This window comes from Argentina silus, assembly GCF_951799395.1.
Source record: "Argentina silus genome assembly, chromosome: 5".
Classification (NCBI taxonomy): Eukaryota; Metazoa; Chordata; class Actinopteri; order Argentiniformes; family Argentinidae; genus Argentina; species Argentina silus.
Window position 1 is genome coordinate 8,181,135 of NC_139659.1, and position 20,025 is coordinate 8,201,159.

At 42.8% G+C, this 20,025-nt stretch overlaps 1 protein-coding gene across 1 annotated transcript; it reads right to left on the reverse strand.

Moving 5' to 3' along the window:
- Positions 1–358: 358 nt before the first annotated feature.
- On the reverse strand, positions 359–20,025 carry tnfrsfa (tumor necrosis factor receptor superfamily, member a). Its single transcript, XM_083670275.1, has 10 exons — positions 19,794–20,025; positions 10,467–10,635; positions 9,251–9,379; positions 7,439–7,550; positions 6,890–7,029; positions 6,511–6,594; positions 6,359–6,405; positions 5,837–6,118; positions 5,383–5,419; positions 359–4,580 (listed from the first exon to the last, which is right to left on the reverse strand). Exons 1-10 carry the CDS (start codon positions 19,863–19,865, stop codon positions 4,279–4,281), a joined length of 1,374 nt encoding a protein of 457 aa, XP_083526401.1. The 5' UTR covers positions 19,866–20,025; the 3' UTR covers positions 359–4,278.

Below are 20,025 nucleotides of genomic sequence, written 5' to 3' on the forward strand. Positions count from 1 at the left end.
TATTCTGCTCTCTCTCACACACAGCCAGGGAGCAGAATGAGCTGGGGAAAGATAGAACTGTCACCCCAACTGATCACTAGAATGTCACCTCATTATGAAATCACAGACTGCTCAGTGGAACTGTATTATGTTATCACTACCCAGTGGGAGAGCATTATGACATCTAACAGAATATTGAAATGAAATAATCTAAAAATAATACCCAGTACATGATGATACAGTACTTACTATTCAGATTTTATACATTGTTACAATGAAATCTTACACAAAGTAAACTAGACCTCATAAAACTATATGTGTGTTGACTTTTTACACAATTTGTTTTGAAATAAAAATACCAACTCAATACAAAATTGAATATCTGTACAAAACCTTTATTTCAAATTGACCTAAAACAAATACATTGGCTTTGCCACATTTGTATCCGAAATACATACACACACAAACAATTGTCTAAGGGAGGAAATTACTTATATAAAAGGAAAATAAAGTTTGTAAAACATACAGTGCATTCCGGAAAGTATTCAGATTTCACCTTTTTCCACATTTTGTTATGTTCCAGCCTTATTCTAAAATTGATGATTTTTTCCCCTCATCAATCTATACACAATACCCCATAATGGCAAAGCGAAAACAGGTTTTTAGAAATGTTTGCTAATTTATTAAAAATAAAAAACTGAAATATCACATTTATATAAGTATTCAGACCCTTTGCTATGACACTTGAAATTGAGCTCAGGTGCATCCTGTTTCCATTGATCCTCCTTGAAATGTTTCTATGACTTGATTGGAGTCCACCTGTGGTAAATTCAATTGATTGGACATGATTTGGAATGGCACACACTTGTCTATATAAGGTCCCACAGTTGACAGTGCATTTGTCAGAGGAAAAACCAAGCCATGAGGTTGAAGGAATTGTCTGTGGACCTCTGAAACAGGATTGTATCGAGGCACAGTTCTGGGGAAGGGTACAAAAACATTTCTGCAGTATTGAAGGTCCCCAAGAACACAGTAGCTTCCATCATTCTTCAATGGAAGGTGTTTGGAACCACCAAGACTCTTCCTAGAGCTGGCTGCCCGGCCAAACTGAGCAATAGGGGGAGAAGGGCCATCATCAGGGAGGTGACCAAGAACCCAATGGTCACTCTGACAGAACTCCAGAGTTCCTCTGTGGAGATGGGAGAACCTTCCAGAAGGACAACCATCTCTGCAGCACTCCACCAATCAGGCCTTTATGGTAGAGTGGCCAGATGGAAGCCACTGCTCAGTAAAAAGCACATGACAGCCCGCTTGGAGTTTGCCAAAAGGCACCTAAAGGACTCTCAGACCATGAGAAACAAGATTCCCTGGTCTGATGAAACCAAGATTGAACTCTTTGGCCTGAATGCCAAGCGTCACGTCTGGAGGAAACCAGGCACTGCTCATCACCTGGCCAATACCATCCTACGGTGAAGCATGGTGGTGGCAGCATCATGCTGTGGGGATGTTTTTCAGCGGCAGGGACTGGGAGACTAGTCAAGATCAAGGGAAAGATGAACGGAGCAAAGTACAGAGAAATCCTTGATGAAAACCTGCTTCAGAGCGGTCAGGACCTCAGACTGGGGCAAAGGTTCACATTCCAACAGGACAACGACCCTAAGCACACAACCAAGACAATGCAGGAGTGGCTTCGGGACAAGTCTCTGAATGTCCTTGAGTGGCCCAGCCAGAGCCCAGACTTGAACTCGATTGAACATCTCTGGAGAGACCTGAAAATAGCTGTGCAGCAATGCTCCCCATATCCAACCTTGAGAGGATCTGCAGAGAAGAATGGGAGAAACTCCCCAAATACAGGTGTATTGAGGCTTGAGGCTGTAATCACTGCCAAAGGTGCTTCAACAAAGTACTGAGTAAAGGGTCTGAATACTTATGTAAATGTGATTTTTATTTTAAATTATTTTTAATAAATTAGCAAACATTTCTAAAAACCTGTTTTGGCTTTGTCATTAAGGGGTACTGTGTGTAGATTGATGAAGGAAACAAATGAATTGAATCCATTTTAGAATAAGGCTGTAACATAAAAAAGTGAAGGGGTCTGAATACTTTCCAAATGCACTGTAGACTACATAAACATGTTTTAAAACTGAGTGAGGTTTGTATTAAATACACAAAAGTAAAGAACAGAGAAGAAAAAACACACATATTCTCAAATCAACTGCCACAGCACAAAGACGATGTTTACACAGAAGACAGTTCTTAGCTATAACTCCTAAAATTTCATATAAAAGGAGCCACAAGCAGTCAAAGTGAATATTGTGCTGGAAGGGAAATGTTAAAAAGGTTTTTGAAAAGCATTATGAAGAAATAGTAAAATAAAGGTCCCTAGAAATTGATGCAGGTTGTTTTTTCATTGTCTGTCAATAAATGGCAGTGCCAGCACTGTAGCTTTTTTCTTCAGCTATAAAATAAAATTCTTTCCTCTTTACATAATAGTGTTGTCACTACACTGCCGGAAAAAGGGCTAAATTGAGTTTTATATGTCTAACATCATATGCTAGTACTTAGGTCTACAAATTAACCACTTGGGTCGGTATCACATTTACTTCACACTTTCGATTCCTTCTGGTTTTAAGCTTTCTTCTTTTGTTAATAAAACTATACATTTACATATATATTTTGTTAAGCACATGAATGCACTTTTGGAAATGTATGTACAAAGGACGCTAGAGGAAATAAAAATTGGACTTTTCATATCCAGAAGAGGTTTCCTTCATCAGAGAGCCTAACCAAGATTGCGTACCTGTATTCCATGTCATTGTTGACATGTATAGAGGGGCCCATCTATCTATCAGTTCGATTGTTCTGAGGGTTGGAGAGAAACGTCTCCGCAGCCTTCAAATGAACTTACACGTGCCAAAATGACCACAACAAGAGCGTCAACACTGCAGTGATTATGACCACTGTGGTTGAATATGACCCTCTATGTGAGGAAATGGCATGTGTAACAATACATGTTAACTGTATGTGCACTGAACATAGACATAGCCTGTGACCAGTGCATCAATCAGGGTAGGGTTAACAACACAACATTATAGTTTTCCCCACACCTGTCGATTTCATATCAGTCATATTGCCCTGGAGCTAAATGTAGTCATAACACAAAATAACATTCTGTGCTATTTTGTTTTCCAGGGCTGTATTTGTAATGATATAAATAATGACACATAATTATCATCCGTTAGAAATAAATATGTCAATAAATAAAAGGATGGAGCCCTTGAGGAAACGTTGAGAAACATCCTTAATAACAAAACAGAAACAGCTACTGAAACTCTTTTCAAGATGTTTTGTTTGATTATTAACACTGACAACTAACAACAGACCTATTAAAGGCAGTATACACACATTCAGTTTAGTCACTTATGCTCTGTGAAAAACCATCCTTGCTTAGAAAGAGCCAATGGCACGTTTCAATCATAAATGGACTCCGAAACGAACTACTAACGGACAACTAATGGACTCCACAACAAATATTCACACACAAAGATGTAAATATTCAAATGGACCATGTCGAACTGTGGCAAAAAGGTAGTATGCTAATCTACTATAACAACCTGCACAATATACCATGATAGTTCAAATGCTCCATATTTCCTGTCATTTTCAACCGCATTGTGCTTATGGCCTATCTTTACCTGTAGTTTAAAACTGTAAACCTGCCTAAGGGCATTTGTTACCTGGAGCTCTAAACCCTACATGTGCCAGAGGCCAGTGCATCAAGTTGACGCAGTATCAGTGACATAGCTAAAGCCACTCCTACAAACCAGTGTATGTCCCTGTCCCAGGGTACAGTATTGGCTATAAGCCAGTTGCTCAGAGAGCGGGCTGTAATCTTTGAGGTCCTGGTGAGCTCCAGACTCACCCAGAGACCTCTCAGCTTACATCTGACCAATCAAGGCCAAGGTCTATCAGGCCAGATACACTTGGCCATTAAAGCCGATAAGAGGTGATGCCATCTTGGAAGACAACATCAACATTGATCACCAACTCCTCTTCCTTTTTGGGTTTTGTTTTTCTTTAAAAAAATAAAATAAAAATAGCACAGGCCTGTCAAAGCCGAGGCCTATCAAGGGCAAATACACTTGACCATTTCAGCCGATAAGAAGCAATGCCATCTTGAAAGACACCAAAGTCCATCTCCAAGCCATCCTCCCTCTTTTAGTTTTTCTTAAAAAAAAAGTTATTTTGTTTTCACTCATTCCTCCTGGTCTCTACGGTAGCCCCCCGTGGCTATTGCTATCAGGGTGTGTCTGCATGTTTGTAGTAGCCTTTCTGGATGGCTGCGAAGGCGATGCTCTCTGCTGAGCGTCTCTGGTCCAGACTGAGAAGGGCCTTGAGCAGGGCATTGATGTCAGCCTTCAGCCCCTTCCTCTGCATCCAGTTCTTCAGCAGATCATACACCTTGTCACCAGGGGGGGCGCTCTCAGCCATCAGGATGTGGTTGTCGCTGACCCCAATCAGCCTGAAGAACTTGTTGTGAATCCGGACGTCCAGGAACTCGTCAAAGAGGTCAAAGCTCTTCTTCAGAGAGGTCTCCTCTCCTAGGGAAAACAGGAAGAACAAGCCCACTGTTAAGTCTAAGTGGCTAACTAGTTATGTGATACAACATCATTATTGCATTTGCCTTTCCTGCTTATTAGGCTTTATATGCAGAAAACAATCATTAGAAAGAGTTTCACTTCAACAGTATGGTAATATGTACAGTCCTACGACACGTTAATGTAATGGTACTCTATCTAATGTGCGCATCTACCATTATCTGTTTCAGAAACTGTGGCTGCCTGTTCAGGACTGTGTGTGCTTTCCCTGTCACATTTTGTCCATTTGTATTCCTTACAATAGAGCTCCTTGTTAACATCTAAATTGCAAATTGTTGCTAACCTTGTAGTGCTCGAGAATTAACTCATAAAGCAATCAACCACTGAATACAGACCTAACAAGGTTAAAACGTGGAGACTAAAGTAAATAAGTGCTACACACACCGAATTTACTTCAGGGAGAGATACACACAAAGCTAAGCTCTACTATCTCCGCAATTTGACTAGCACAAACACTGTTGCTTAGTCCTATCCCCTGCAGGATTTGAAGGAAGAATGACTGTCATGAGACCAATCTATCATCTATATTATCAGGGAGGTCCTTGTGGAGATTCTTTCTGATTGTTCCAGTTTACTGCAGACTGACATGAACTCTGCCTTAAGTAGGGAGTACAAGGCATGATGAATGTGTTTACAACATGTGGAATGACAAGGAGATATGAAAGAGCTTATGTACCGTATGGAGACCTCCCCCAGGCCAAGCCCCAACTAAAAGCTCTCTCTAGCACATGGCTGTGACTCTTACCTAGCACTGGCACCAGTCGGTTCTGCAGAGGATCATCCTAAAAGATGACAGATAGAAAAACACAGTTAAAGACTTGAGAGCTCTCAGTTTAAACCCTCACAAAAGAAAACCTTTTGCGGTACATGGAAAACCTATTATTCTATTCTATTTAAGTCCTCTTTTCTTATTTATGTACAAGTAAAATGAAGATATGGCTCTTTAAAAAGACAGAATATCCCTTTGCTTATTCTGTTTGTAATGTTATCCTCTCCAGATCTCATGTTGGCTGTGTTTGTGTGAGGAGTGAGTGTCAAGCTAGGCCAAACCCAGCCCCAGGGTCCTTGCCTTTGTACCCCTTCCCCCACTCTGATTTTCTCTCCCTCTCCCTCTCCCTCCACTATACTTCCCCCTCTCCCTACGCTACACTCTCCTCCGCCTTTGCTCCCCACTCTCCCTCCCTCCGTGTTTCTCTCACCCCTGCCGTAGGCTGCAGTCTCTGGGCAGCAGGGCTATGGCGTGGGGAGCTGCATGAGGAGGCTGCTGTGGGCAGGGCAGACAGGCTGGTCTGGGAGGAGCTGGTGGTGTTGGGAAGGCTGTCCCCCAGGCCCCGGTCCTCGTCCTCCAGGGGAGGGGAGGCCTTGTTCAGCCCACCCTGGGTCTCCTGCAGCAGGGGACGGGACTCAGGGCGGGCCTCCTCCCCCTCCAGACCTGCATTCTGACTGTTCTGTCTCTCCTCTGCTGTGGGCCCACTCTCATCCTGAGGGAGGAAGGTAGAAAGAGGGAAAACATGAATATCATAAAATCATAATACATTGATATGAGTTGAGGCGATGGACTAAATAAATAACTGCCAGGGCTAAAAATAGGGAGAGGCACACATGCACACATACTAAATAACCTTGGACTCCATCATTCAACAGTTAAAAGTATTCATGATTCATTCATTCATCATAAAATAAAATACATCTAATAGATATGAGGATAGAAGGGTACTTACAATGGGTATTTTCACAATCTCATTGGAGTCACAATGGCTCTCTGAACCTGAGGCAAAACAGTCATAACATTACATAAAGAACATTAATAAACATAAAGTATCTATCTATCACATTGAACATGGAAAGACGGGGTGGAAATCTTTTAACTCACCTGCTCTTTTACATGGATATCGCTTGACCCAGTACCACAGACCAATTCCAATTCCAATGAGGAGCAGGATGATCAAAGGAATAGCTATTCAAAAGGAAATATGTAAACAATTACAAAACCGGAATCATGTATTTGATTTCCCTCTGACTGACACAGTGCCTATGGCACACAATGCCTATTGCGTGACTTGAATGGGCAGCTGTTCCCCATTGACAACCCCACTTCCCCACTGACTATTACGTTATTCAAGGTTAAGAGATGTCATTACATTCAAGAGAGTCAATACAGTGGATGGTGTGCTTGCATTCATCTCATATGCACTCAACACAATAACAGAACCAGAGAGACGAAAAGAAGCCTATAGGTAAGCCTGTTGTACCTATGGCCCCTGGAGAGCTGGGGGGAGCGGTTGGGGGGGCAGGGGTGTTGAGGGTGGGGTCGGGATCGGGCTCCTGTTTTTTACACACAGTGTTAGAGGTGGGGGTGCATTTCTTCACCTCCTTCTCCCCTGCTTTACACCTGGGCAGAAAAGAAAAAAGGGGGAGAAATTAGAATTTGAAGATGCAGGTCCCACTCTGAGCTCTAGATCTGGGTCTCAGTCCTATGGAGAGAGATGCACTCGTTGTTGCTGTTGTTGTTGTTGTTGTTGTTGTTGTTGTCATCATTACATCTAAGGACCAAGATAGCCTTAACAGTTTTGTGAAAACATCAGTAAGACTTTTAAATGAGCACTTTAAATGCACTTCTGAAAACCGTATCTGTATTTGTAATGTATTGTATATTTTTATACCAGAAGTTCCCACTGAAAAAAAATTTTTATGCTCATTTTAGGAGAGCCACAGCAAGGGGGATGCACACTATTTCACACAAGGCGTCACATGACCATTTTAGTAGTATAATTTAATTAGTCGTGTGGTATGGCACTCACTTGGCACATCTCTTGCAGACCTCGCAGGCCTGCTCTGGCACACAGAAGCTGCCAGCTTTACACTGGCACTGAGTATCTGTAGTACTGGTGCAGGGCACAGTCCGGGTCTGGTCTGTGGACAGGGACAGGGATAGGGAGATAGAGAGAAGAAAGAGAGAGAGAGAGAGAGAAAGAGAGAGAGAGAGAGAGGCTATTATTACTAGGTCAGTTTCACCAGGTAACTTCTAAGTGAATACTGCATACTGTATATAAAAAACTGTAAAATTAAGTGTCACCATAATATGTTGATATGGGTGTGTAAGTGAACTTTACTTGCTGGGGCTAAACATAGTGATGGATAAATTACCCTAGACTGCGTCACTAAAATTTTCCATGTCATAAATGTCATGTCATAAATTCTGAGCAGAGGCGTGAAAACTCACAACTGTATATATATATATATTTTTAAACAGCTATGGGATGGGGATGAAAATGTAACCACTCTCAAATTCATAAATGGAGCTATGGATACAAGGTCAAAACAATAGTTTTAACCATGTTTTGCAGCTATACAGTGTTTGTTTACAATTCATTGGGGTTCATTTTTGGTTCTGAGGGGTAACACAGTTAAACTAAGCTCATGAGGCATGAATCTATTCTTAAAAAAATCAATGGCTGTATATCATAAATGTAATGTAATGTAAATGTAAAAGTCCAAAAAAGGATGTACCAATGCTCCTTTAACTAAAATATAGTAACATTATAGTCTGTGTAAGTAGTGTTGGAGCTGTGGTTTAAATCTGGGTTTTCTTAGATGTTTCTACAGTATCTCATGTTTACATAGTCATAGACTAAGATTTGTTAGCACTGAGACAAAGCGTATGGCAAAAGGTGAAGCCATTTCTCAACACCTCAATGACTAAGCACAAAACGTGTCACCCGTGTGTAACAGTAGTCTCCATTCTGTGGCTCTAGCCTTTCATATGGCACAAAGACGCAATGTGGGAAACAATAAAACACCACCACACCCAACCAAGGTCACCCCCCCCCCCCCTCCTGAGACAGATAATACACACTCACATTCAGCATGTGAGACAAAACAACAAAGACACACCCTCCTATGCCATGGAACACCACAGGATCAGTTTTTCATGTACAGCTGCCATGTGTTCTTCTCTCACCTAACCAAAAGTCGATCAAACAAACTGTGACTGCCAATGAGTTTTAAGAGTCTCGGAATGGGCGGTTACATTCTTATTCAATAGAGAGACAACAGACAAAAGAGAGAGAGAGACAATATGGTTGTTGGACCAAAGTTCAATTGATGTGGTATGGAAAGGAGTCTTTTCTGACGATGCAAACTTAGTGAAATGACAGTGACACATGAGTGTTGTCATACTGTACATACATCAAATTACACTTTGTCATTCACAATAGTGAGCTGGACAGGTAAGGACAGGCTAGAGCAGGGGTGCCCACACTTTTTCGGCTTGCGAGCTACTTTCAAAATGACCAGGTCAAAATGATCTACCTACATTAAAAAATGCTATATATATATATATATATATATATATATATATATATATATGACACGTGACCCGTAGAAGAGAAGCTCAGACTGGCCGCATTGTACGTCAATCAAGTGGCGCACTCACACTGGCTCAATTGCCTCGTACCGTGCTGAAGCACAAATGTCCGTCGTAAAAATAATAAAAAAATAAAAAAATAAAAAAATCAATAATGTCACTACTCTCGCGATCGACCGGTCGATCGTAATCGACATATTGGGCACCCCTGGGCTAGAGGATAGAGCAAGCCAGAAGACTTCATTACCCATGCGGCAGTATGTGCAGGGCAGGCAGCGGTTCATGCCATTGGGGTGCTCGGTGTAGGTGAGGCCTTCACAGGGCATACAGGTTCCCTGCTCCTGGTCCTGGTCACAGGCTCTCTCAACATACGTACCTGCCAACAGTAGACATCAAGACATCTTTAGCATCACATTGTTCACATATACAATTGTCACACAAGTGCTTCACAGCAACCAACAGGGTTGCTTCTCCTAAATCTACAACTGGAATAGAAAGACATACTAGCTACCCATGATGTAAGTGAACTACTTAGCCTACACAGTATATCATGTAGGTGGTCTCCCATATTTGTTATGTGGTAATGCATATTAGTATTTATTTCCACATCCTGTTCATGCATGCCATACATTAAGCGCCTGATTCTCATGTGTTTGGGGAACAGAGGGTCTAATGCTATCACACCAGAGAGAGAGAGAGAGGGGTGTGGGGGCGGGGGCGGGGGCGAGAAATACACAGTTAAGAGACTTTAAAAAAGGTCAGGGGCATTTCTGACAAACCAGCAAAAGCTCCAACCAGTACTTATCAAAATGGAATCTTATTGAGTCTAATATAAAGCACATGACCTTGTTACCTCTTTCATTTTACTGTAAAAGAGACCTTGGTCCCAGTGTGCTTCCCCAGTATAAATAAAGATTAAATACATTTGTCGGCCAAACTACCTGCCTATGGTCCAAATAATTTCCCTTGCTGTAGATGTTTTAACCAAGCACTGGTATCACAACAGCTATTTAGCCATATGTGCTTGGCTCAGATTTTAATAGCACCATTTCAGCTACTAACACAACTTTTAACAGAAACTCTTAATTTTACTCCCTCTCTGCTGAGTGTTTACTACTGGATGTGATTACAGATTCTGGGTTGGGCTTCCATCCTGGGCCTGGGTTCACTCTGGTTTCTTCACATTGTTGGCATTGGTTAAACTCTATAAGGACCTGCCTTAAGGCCAGGCTTTAATGGGGCCCATGTTTATGCAGCAGTAAACCCAGGCAGGGTTCTCTCCTCTCTGTACGTTCTGATCATAAGGCCTGATTCTAGTTTGTGTTCCGCTAGGATGTTTCTAAAGGCCCAGTTGCAGCCTGGGTTCTGGCTCTGGTTGTGGTAGGAACCTGTTTAGAAGGTCTAGGCGTGGTTTCAGAAAGGGTTCTAGCCCAGGTCCTATCCTGGGTTCTGGATCTCCTTACCGGCCTGACAGTTGAGGCAGCAGCGGCCCTGGTGGGGGTACTGTTGGTTCTCCAAACAGGTTCTGTGTCTGGCTGTCCGGTTCCTGTAGTCATCACCTGCCCACTGGGCTGCCACACTCAGCTCTGCAGCACAGCCCACAAGCTCAAATGACAGCAGTAGCACCAGAACCTGCATGAGGGAGGGAGGGAGGGATGGGGAGAGGGAGAGAGAGAGAGAGAAGGAGAGTGAGGTTCACATTACCCGTGTATATACACACCCACTTGCCCAGCCACACTCAAGGAGAGAGAGGAGAGTCTGTGTTCTCATAAGAAACCTTGTGTGAGCAATCTGGGCCTTAATTTGAACCATCTGATTTGAACATCTGCAGGGCAAAGCCAATTAGGAGAGTCGTTAGAGTTAAAGAGAGAGTTAGAAAATAGAGACAAAACAACCTAAGATGTGTATGATGCAGGGCTTCATTTACTGGAATTTCACTAAGGCAAAGACTAAAAGCAGTTGTTGATCCTCACAACAATGTCCCATGACAAGAACATTGGATGGTCAAGTTTGGCTTCACTATTTTGGGGTCCAGTTAAGATCCATAAAAATAAAATAAAAATGAAAGGACTTTTTCAAAAACGTGGTGCAGTGCGTTAACATAAAGAATAATGAGAGTTCAATGTTCATTCAAACTAAAATCTTCTCTGAATCAACTGCTGCCCATACCATCATGTCTACTAAGGTGAGAAGACAATGGCTTTGATAAAGTATCTCAGCTGACGCCAGCACACACAGCCCATATCAGATGTGATTCCAGTAATCCATTCATGTGTCGTCTAATAACAGGCTTGTATAGGAGGGGGGGGGCAGAGAAGAATACAGCGGAGCACTTTAGTGTGGCCCCCAGGCATCGGTGTTTATTCACACGCTTTTCACCGTGTCATTGTGAGAAGGCTCCATTCACGGGCGAACAACACGCTTTAGTGCCTCTACTTCAAATGACCCACATTCTTAAACCCCGGCTCTTTGACTGGCCTGACATGCGACACCGCCACGAAGCGCCTCAAACGCAACGCGACACCTGCAGTGTAAATGAGCGGCCTACTTTTGCAGTTTTTTTGTCTCTCTCCCGTCCCCACCCCCTACCCCCACCTGGCACAGAGGCTGAGAGTGGTGGGACAGGCTGGGGTAGACCGACTCCTGATGCTGGGCTCCTGGAGGACTTGGCTCTCTGGAAGGCAGCCATGCCTTGTTGTTCACAGGGAGTTTCCTGGCCGGTGCAGCACTGTGCTGCCGCCGAACCTCTTTCTAGGTCTCTCTCTCTCTCTCTCCCCCCCTCTCTGCCTAACTCTCCCTTCCCCTCTCCCTCTTCGTCTCCCTCTGCTCACGTCAGACTTTCCACAGACACAGGGAGGCAGAGTGGAGGGGCCGACGGCCGGCAGAGCACTCACAATCACACCATTTAGAACCATCCAAACATACTGAGAGGAAGAGGGGAGGGGGGGGGAGAGAGAGAGAGAGAGAGAGAGAGAGGTGGAGAGGAAACGAGAGAGGGTCTAACAGCGTGCAAGATTGTGTGGGCGGAGTTCAAGACTTGAGGGTGTGTGAGTGTGTTTGTGAGACTGTGGGGAAGGGGTTGAGGGAAAGGGAAAAGGGGGAGAGACTGAAGGCCGTGTGAAAAAGAAGGAGAGAGAAAATGACAGTGTGCAAGTATGTGAACATTTGTGAAAAGGAGAGACAAAGAACCAGGGAGGAGAGACGACACATTGCAAAGTCGCCTCCATAGGAAACCATTCTATAGAAGAGACAGGCTGAACACATGACAAATACCAGAGACAGTAAAATACAGATTTCACCATAATCAAGCTTGTGTACTGAGGTTACCATGGTTATGTGCCCTATCAACTGCCAGGTGTCCTGTCTATACTGAAGACACACAGACAGTGCTGAGAGATGACATCATTTCCTGTCTCAGTGCATTCCAGGGCCAGTGAATCATTAGATTCCTCCATGCAGCCATCCTCACAGACAAACCTGTTAGGGTTAGACATTTACAGGCACCCCACAGAGGGATAAAGACATTTTTATAGGGAACAAATAGATAAATGGAATGTTCCCATTGAGTATAACCATGACAGGGTTCTTGTGTGCCTGAAGTTGGCGGTTTGTTGATTAAGAACTTTTTGTGTGTTGCAGATTTTGTATTAGATGAAGTTAAATGAGATCCCAGTTTGAAAGGACATACTGTATCAGATCCTAAATGCAGACATTTATACACACCATCTATATACATGTCTTGTAAATCAATATAAACCAATGTTGAACAGCTGTTATGCTTATACTAGTGTGGCATTCCAGTAATGGGACTGGATATATCTGACGATACCCTGACATACTGCACTGTCTAAACACTGGGCGGCATGGTCAACACACTCACTACCACACACTCACTACCACACACACTCACTACCACACACACACACAAACACACAAGCTGTACATACATTCCCAACCCCTCTGATCAGCCACAGTGTGGTAAAAGTTTCCCTCAAAGACATAGTGAGGAAGCCGACCAGAGTGGCAACTGAAACCTCAACGAGGAGAGCCTTTCAAACCCACAATCCCATGGTCCTGGCAGCCCCCCCCAACTCTGGCTGGAGTGGTACAGTCCACATCCTGCTGCTCTCAACATGGGACACAATGGACGTACTGCTGGTTATGCTGTTAAACACTGTCCCTACTGTATGTCATTGTTTCTCAATATTGGTTGAGTGGTTTGTATTGTGTTTTGTGTGGACCTCAGGAAGAGTAGCTGCCACTAATATACTGTAAGAGTGAGTGGGGAGCCCGACAATTAGATGTGTGAGCAGCACTGTCTATCAGACAGCAGGAGCTCTCCTCTTCCTGTCTTTGCCCTGGGTACTTCCAAATTGCCCTGGCACACTCTACACATGCCATGTACACTGAGATGGTATTTATGACTGAATGACAGGACGTTCATTCAGTTGACAAGGTTATCAATGTGCCATTTAGAGGAGTGTATTTCCCCCCCCCCCCCCCCCCCCCCCGAGCGTAGTACAGTGAGTTTCATTATTATCTGAGAGAGAGATGGAGAGAGAGAGACCCCCCCCACACACCCCCCCACCCCCAACACACACGGACGCACACAGGCACGTAACAACCACGCACATACAGGCACACACACACACACAGGCACACACACACACACCAAGGGAGGTGCTTTATTTTATATAGGACAGATGATTTCAATCATAGCCATCTGATAAGGACCAGCACGCTGTACCTCATTACACCCCCGGTTCCGGATCGGGACCCTGACCCTCCATATCATGCCTTTCCCATTAGCCACTCCTATTCTTTCATCCATTATCTCAGTGGGACATTCGTGATACTGAGGATACAGTACACCCATCCGCTACCATTAAATGGACAGAAGGCAAAAGGCCCTAGAGGTTACGATTCAGAGTGGAAAGTATTACTAAGGAAGATGGGCTGAGCAAAAGGGACTATGGGAAGGAATATTTCGGTACAAAAGCAACAGTTGCCTAAATCCAATGAAAAAGTACTGAAGAAATGCTCACAAGGTCTTACTTTTATAACATCCTGAAGACTGTAGATATGATATGGATCAATGTCTTCCCCTGACACATTGTTCAAAAACCTCATCCACCATTTAACAATTCCTAAGTACCGTTCTTACACCTACAATTCTATGTAAACACGAGGAAACCTTAGATACCATCACTAAACACTGTCTGTTATGAACAAACCAATGTGTATGTAATGTCATTAAACTTTTGACTGCCTCTCCGCAATGAAAGCCATCAAATGACTGTAAAATAATTTATTTTTTTTACCACATTTTATTGCTTTTTTATATTTTGTAGGTCAGAGCAAATACATGGCAATAGACAATACATAGGATAAATAGGATTCACAATGAACCAATACATTCTGAGGACTAAGGGTCAAGTTCTATTTCGGTCACCATAGAGGTTCAGCAGTGGTTCTGTCATCAGACTCAGTTCACACTCGCTACATAACTATATTTGTATGCCCAACATTGACCAGAGCAGTATGTAGTCAAGAATAGCACCCATTCACATGTTGATGGTGACACACCACTATTTTCACTTCCTCTCCTTCCATAAATAAGTCAATCCATTTGATAAGGTTTGAAAACCCTCCTATACTACGCTTGTTAAGCCCAAACGAACACACTGGACCATTCTAAAGCTCCCATAGATAACCTCAACAGGGCTTTTACGTCAAGAATAAATGCCTGTTTCTTTTGAAGCTGGGAGAAGACGTGTTCTAGCTACAATTCTTTCAGTGGTAAACTATGGTGACATACTGTATACAGTGTGCATACTTCCTCTAGGGGTCTGGGGTATGCTACACTACATCACAGCTTGGAGCATTAACACCAAGTCACTCAACAACCTATGCATTCTGTACCCAATACAGACATCCACATGAAATCACACACATATGCACATACTTATGCAGACACACATCCAGGCAACACGCACACAGCCTGTCAGTTGGAGCGTGTGAAAACCAGCCGCCCCCTCCTCTCAGGGAGCACAGGAAGCCCCAGACAATGCAGAGGCTTCATGCAGGGTTCAGCTCCACTCTGCTCCATCCATAGCCAGCCATAGAGCAGGCCCAGAACCCAGGCCCTGTACCGTATCCTGCTTCAGAGGATATTTATAACTCAGGGAAGCCACAGCTCAACCACACACACACACACACACACACACACAAACACACACACACACACACACACACACACACACACACACACACACACACACACACACACACACACACACACACACACACACACTCTGTTTCCTCCTGGGGGTAGGGTTCACTGATTACCTTCGCTTAGCACAGTAGGTGATGGGGAAACACAGCACAGGTTAGGGACTTTCACCATCATATGAGAGAAAAAGAACAATCTCTGACGTGAGTTATAGCGTATTCCCTGTTCTCAGCCACACACTTGCGGCTGGTGATATGACTGACAGTGAGATACTGACTGATCACATTAAAGCTGAGTTATTGCTTTGGTGATGGGTGAATGACAATGGGTGATGAAAGTTGAAGTGTTATGGTAAGGGGACTTAAACAGGTGTTTCTACACTCACTGAACACTTTATTATTAACACCTGTACACCTTCTCATGGTGGAGGTGGTGGAATGGTGTGGGGAATGTTTTCTTGGCACACTTTGGGCCCGTTAATGCCAATCAATCATCGCTTGAATGCCACAGCCTATTTGGCTATTGTTGCTGACCCTGTGCATCCCTTCATGGCCACAATTTACCCATCTTCTTATGGCTACTTCCAGCACGATAATGCACCATGTCACAAAGCAAAAGTCGTCTCACACTGGTTTCATGAACATGACAATGAGTTCAGTGTTCTACAGTGACCTTTCCAGTCACCAGATCTGAATCCAATAGAACACCTTTGGGGTGTGGTCGAACGGGAGGTTCACAGCTTGAAAGTGCACCTGAAAAATCTGCAGGAATTGCATGATGCAATCATGTCATCATGGACCAGAATGTCAAAGGAATGTTTCCAACATCTTGTGGAATCAATGCCACGAAGAATTGAGGCTGTTTTGAAAGCAAAGGGGGGCCCTACCCAGTATTAGTATAGTGTTCCTAATAAAGTGTTCAGTGAGTGTACATTTCGGTGAGTGTATATTTCACTTATATGTAATGTTCTGTGTAGTTGAGAGTGTTCTGTACAGTACATTATGTACAATGTTGATGCCACTGCTTTACACAACAACCATCTGACCTGAAAAAAATCCTTGCTAAGTGAGTCATCGTCTAAATAGTTAGCTTGGTGTGAAACTAGCTCCATGTCTACACACTGCATAGCAAACTTAAATGCCACCTATAAGATTGAGTTTAGAGCTTCGTGCGGAGAAGGAAAGTTAATTTAGCCCATGTCTATCTGATTTGCCAGAGGTGGAGAAGGCTTGGGGATAATTAACACATTGGACAACTGTTAAGAGTGTGGACAGTGGAAAGAGGAAGAGAATGAGAGAGGGAGGGAGGGAGGGAGCGTGACTCCCAGGATAGTCTCTTTAGGAATCCATTACCTTGTTGCAAAGACAATCACATTAGCGCTCTAAAAGGATGTCTCTAAATACAATTTCCTTTGAAGTACTGGCAGTTTATAGCCTTCACCATAAACACATCACAGCAAAAATTCAGAGTATGTGTTTGGGTCTAACAGGTCCACAGGGGTTAAGTGACCCATCGTACGGATGATTTATGTCTTTGTAAACAGAATCCCACCCTATGGACGAGGTTGAGCTGCTTCCAAGATTCTAACACCAATCTGGCCTACTATCTAGGAGGGACAACTTGGCACGGTTCTATAACCCCTTTGAGACAACATGAGAAGATTTTCAATATTTCAAGGTATGACACACAGAAGTATGGTAACTGTAAGTGAGAGGTACATTGTGACATTTGCCCTCCAAGCTACTGTTGCTGTCTTGTGGAGCAAGCTGAAATGCGTGTTAGCTGTTCCACTTTAGCTGATAGTGAAAAGACCTGTGATGTCCAGAACAGTAAAGCCTAAGCCGCAGCCCCAGCGGTTGTTTCTGACATCCAAACTCCACTGTGGCCTACCTGGCTAACAGGCTATCGTGAGGGATTTGCTAACACTGAGTGGATACTGTATCAAACAATGTGAGTGAGGCTATGCGACGGGCCAATTTGACTATTCAAATTCAAATACTTACAATGGACACAATTTAGACTTTATTCAAGCAAGCGCCACGCATCTACACATCAAACAGCCTCAACAATAACGTTTGAGTTGATGTAGGGGCCAACAACCATCTTGGCAACTTAACGTCATACACTTGACATTTCTCAAATTGTAGTAGGTTAGAAAACATGTCAGGTGACAGTGTGGCACTCCCTGTAGCAGTGAAAGGGGTCAACAGGAAAACAGGAAAGTGAGTCATCAATGAACTATGTCCACGCAGGTGTCTCTCGTTATAACGTGTTCATCACATGCAATAGTAAAAACAGGCTGATCTAACTTTTTCAGAGGTAATGAGAATGGTCTTGAGAATGCGTGGAATGTGAGAAACATACCCTCACAAAATAGGCCATAAAAAATAGCCAAACAATGTGTTAATCCTCACTTACAATACATATTTTAACATGTAAAGCATTTCAAAGATGAATGAAAATAATCTTTCCACAAAAATCAATTACTACAATTATACTCCATAGTATATTTGGCCAACGAAATGTAAAACATGAATTAAATAAAATGTATCAGTGTCTTCCACATGTGAACATAGTACTTTTATGGCATCAACATTTTCCACGCATCCTTCCTCTTACGCTCTGAGGTTTAATATGCACTCTGTATAACAGAGAGACATTCCTGCTGCCAACCTGACCTTTGATTACAAATAAGGGTTGCGCTGGGTTGCATCATTCAGCCTTCATGATGTGACCTCTACTGCATCGGCACACTAGGTTTCATATTTCCACATGGTCACTGACAATACATGGCATGAAAGAATAGAGACTAGTGAACACTTTGGTGACCAATATTGAATCTTAGGCTACACTATTTAACTTCTACTTATCCCTGATGGTTGTCCTTTCCTTTGTTGCCCACAGAGATAGATATTTCCTGTGTGAGCCCACACCCAGCCATTCAGTAAGCAACCACAGATTACGTCTAGTGTAAATGTGCTTAGGCACGACAGTGCTCAAAACTAGATTGATGCCACTAATATCTGTAAATCTGTGTACTCTACACAGGAAGTTTACTGAAGGGCCAGGATGTACACTGCGGCAATTTCAGTGGTGAGACCATTAGGGGGGTTGAAGTTCAATCACAGTCCCATAGCAACAGGAACTAACAAGAGATCTCCAGAACATTCTGCAGTTTACAGAGGAGATAAACAAAGAGATCGTCACCCAGACAAGTCATTTGATTTAAGTAGTGGAACAATGCATGACTTACATCTGGTGGATACTCTGTCCTAAACAAACTCTGGCGCTTGAGGAATCATGGATATGAAATTCATAACAAACACTTTCCAATATTATGTACCCATCTATTGACAATTGATTTGATGGTAAAACCATGCAAAACAACACAAACATTGGCTGAAATTAACGAAATAATTGTGTACGACTTTCTCAAATGTTATGTGTCAAATCCAAAGGGTCTTTTACACAAGGAGAGGTGTTTCAGGCATTACTGAGAGCATATTTATAGCATCAGGCTTTGGCGCTGCATGGTTGGAAAAAACAACAGCAGAGCAGTGAATGGCCCTTTTTGTGTGGAATAAACTTTACATTGGCAGGACTTGCTAAGATTCTCCATTAAATGGGTGGTTTTGACTTGGGGACTAGGACAGCTGGAATTAGTTTATTTTCTCCTCTGAAAATAATCATCAATATACAGTGATATTGAATGAATTTGAGACATTTTGTAATGTCGACATACCATCTTCAAACATTTAAGGAGACCCCTAGTTGCTGCTATTTACATGGTAATTACATGGGAAGATACAGTAACATCGTTGACCACATGGATACATACAGTGAAACTGTGATAGCAGCAAAATAATAAAGCATGAGTGAAGAAATGTCATAGTCATGACACACCAACTTCAAATAATTTCACGTCAATTTAGCAAGTGGAAAACCAAGGTATGATTGGACAAAATGTGCAGTCCTGCTGATGTCCCTGTCTGTGGTGGGGTTACATTATTAGGGTGGGATCATGTCCTACACCAGATGGTGTTGTCATGGGGGAAGGGTCGGCATTATACAACACATGTACAGTATAAACTTCAATACACTATGAATAGGTCGACTGAATGTTTCCCTAAAATATTCTCTGAAACTGTGTGATAAGAATGTAGTGTTGATAAACGTTAGTTATAGGACAAGATCAGAAGTATAGGAGTCTCCACAGCATAATCGAATAGAAGATTCCGAGATTGCAGACTGTTTTACAATTCCTAAATGTCTGGCGGGGCAGCCGCTTGCTCCTCTCAAGAATGCAAGCAAAACTGTAAGCTTCGATCTTTGATCTTAGGCTATGTTATTTTAAAGCCATAAGTTTGTCCCCCATTCCAGAGCATATTTTTTTTTAAGTTACTTTGTATCCATCGTTTAACAAATCACTGCCTCGCCTCGTCTTACGCGTTTACGCACTTGGACGTGCACATCTCTCATATCGATCAACTTCTGCCAATATTAAATGATTAAGCAAATAAAATATTATTGATGTGCAACACACTATATGTTTTCTTACCGAACATTTGATGAACATCAGGCCCAAGTTCATCTTGGAACTCCGAACTTCAGAGCTCAACTTCAATGACATTCATCCACACTTCAATTTTGTTTGGAAATCTAGAGCTTCCAAAAAAAAGTCATTTGAAAAAAGAAAACATTGTTAGGTAAAAATCCACTCATGAAAAGCCTGTCATCGAGTTTCCATGAATTAAGTTGCGATACTTTGAAGCGGTATACTTCTGCGGACT

Bases quoted from the DNA above. Each gene is read 5' to 3' on its own strand.
- tnfrsfa (XM_083670275.1), bottom strand. From the start codon at position 19,865: ATGTCATTGAAGTTGAGCTCTGAAGTTCGGAGTTCCAAGATGAACTTG. The intron at 7,551-9,250 runs GTAATGAAGTCT...CCCTGTCCACAG, and splicing joins CTGCACATACTGCCGCATGG to ACCAGACCCGGACTGTGCCC. The intron at 5,420-5,836 runs GTGAGAGAAACA...GTCATCTTTTAG, and splicing joins GACTGCAGCCTACGGCAGGG to GATGATCCTCTGCAGAACCG.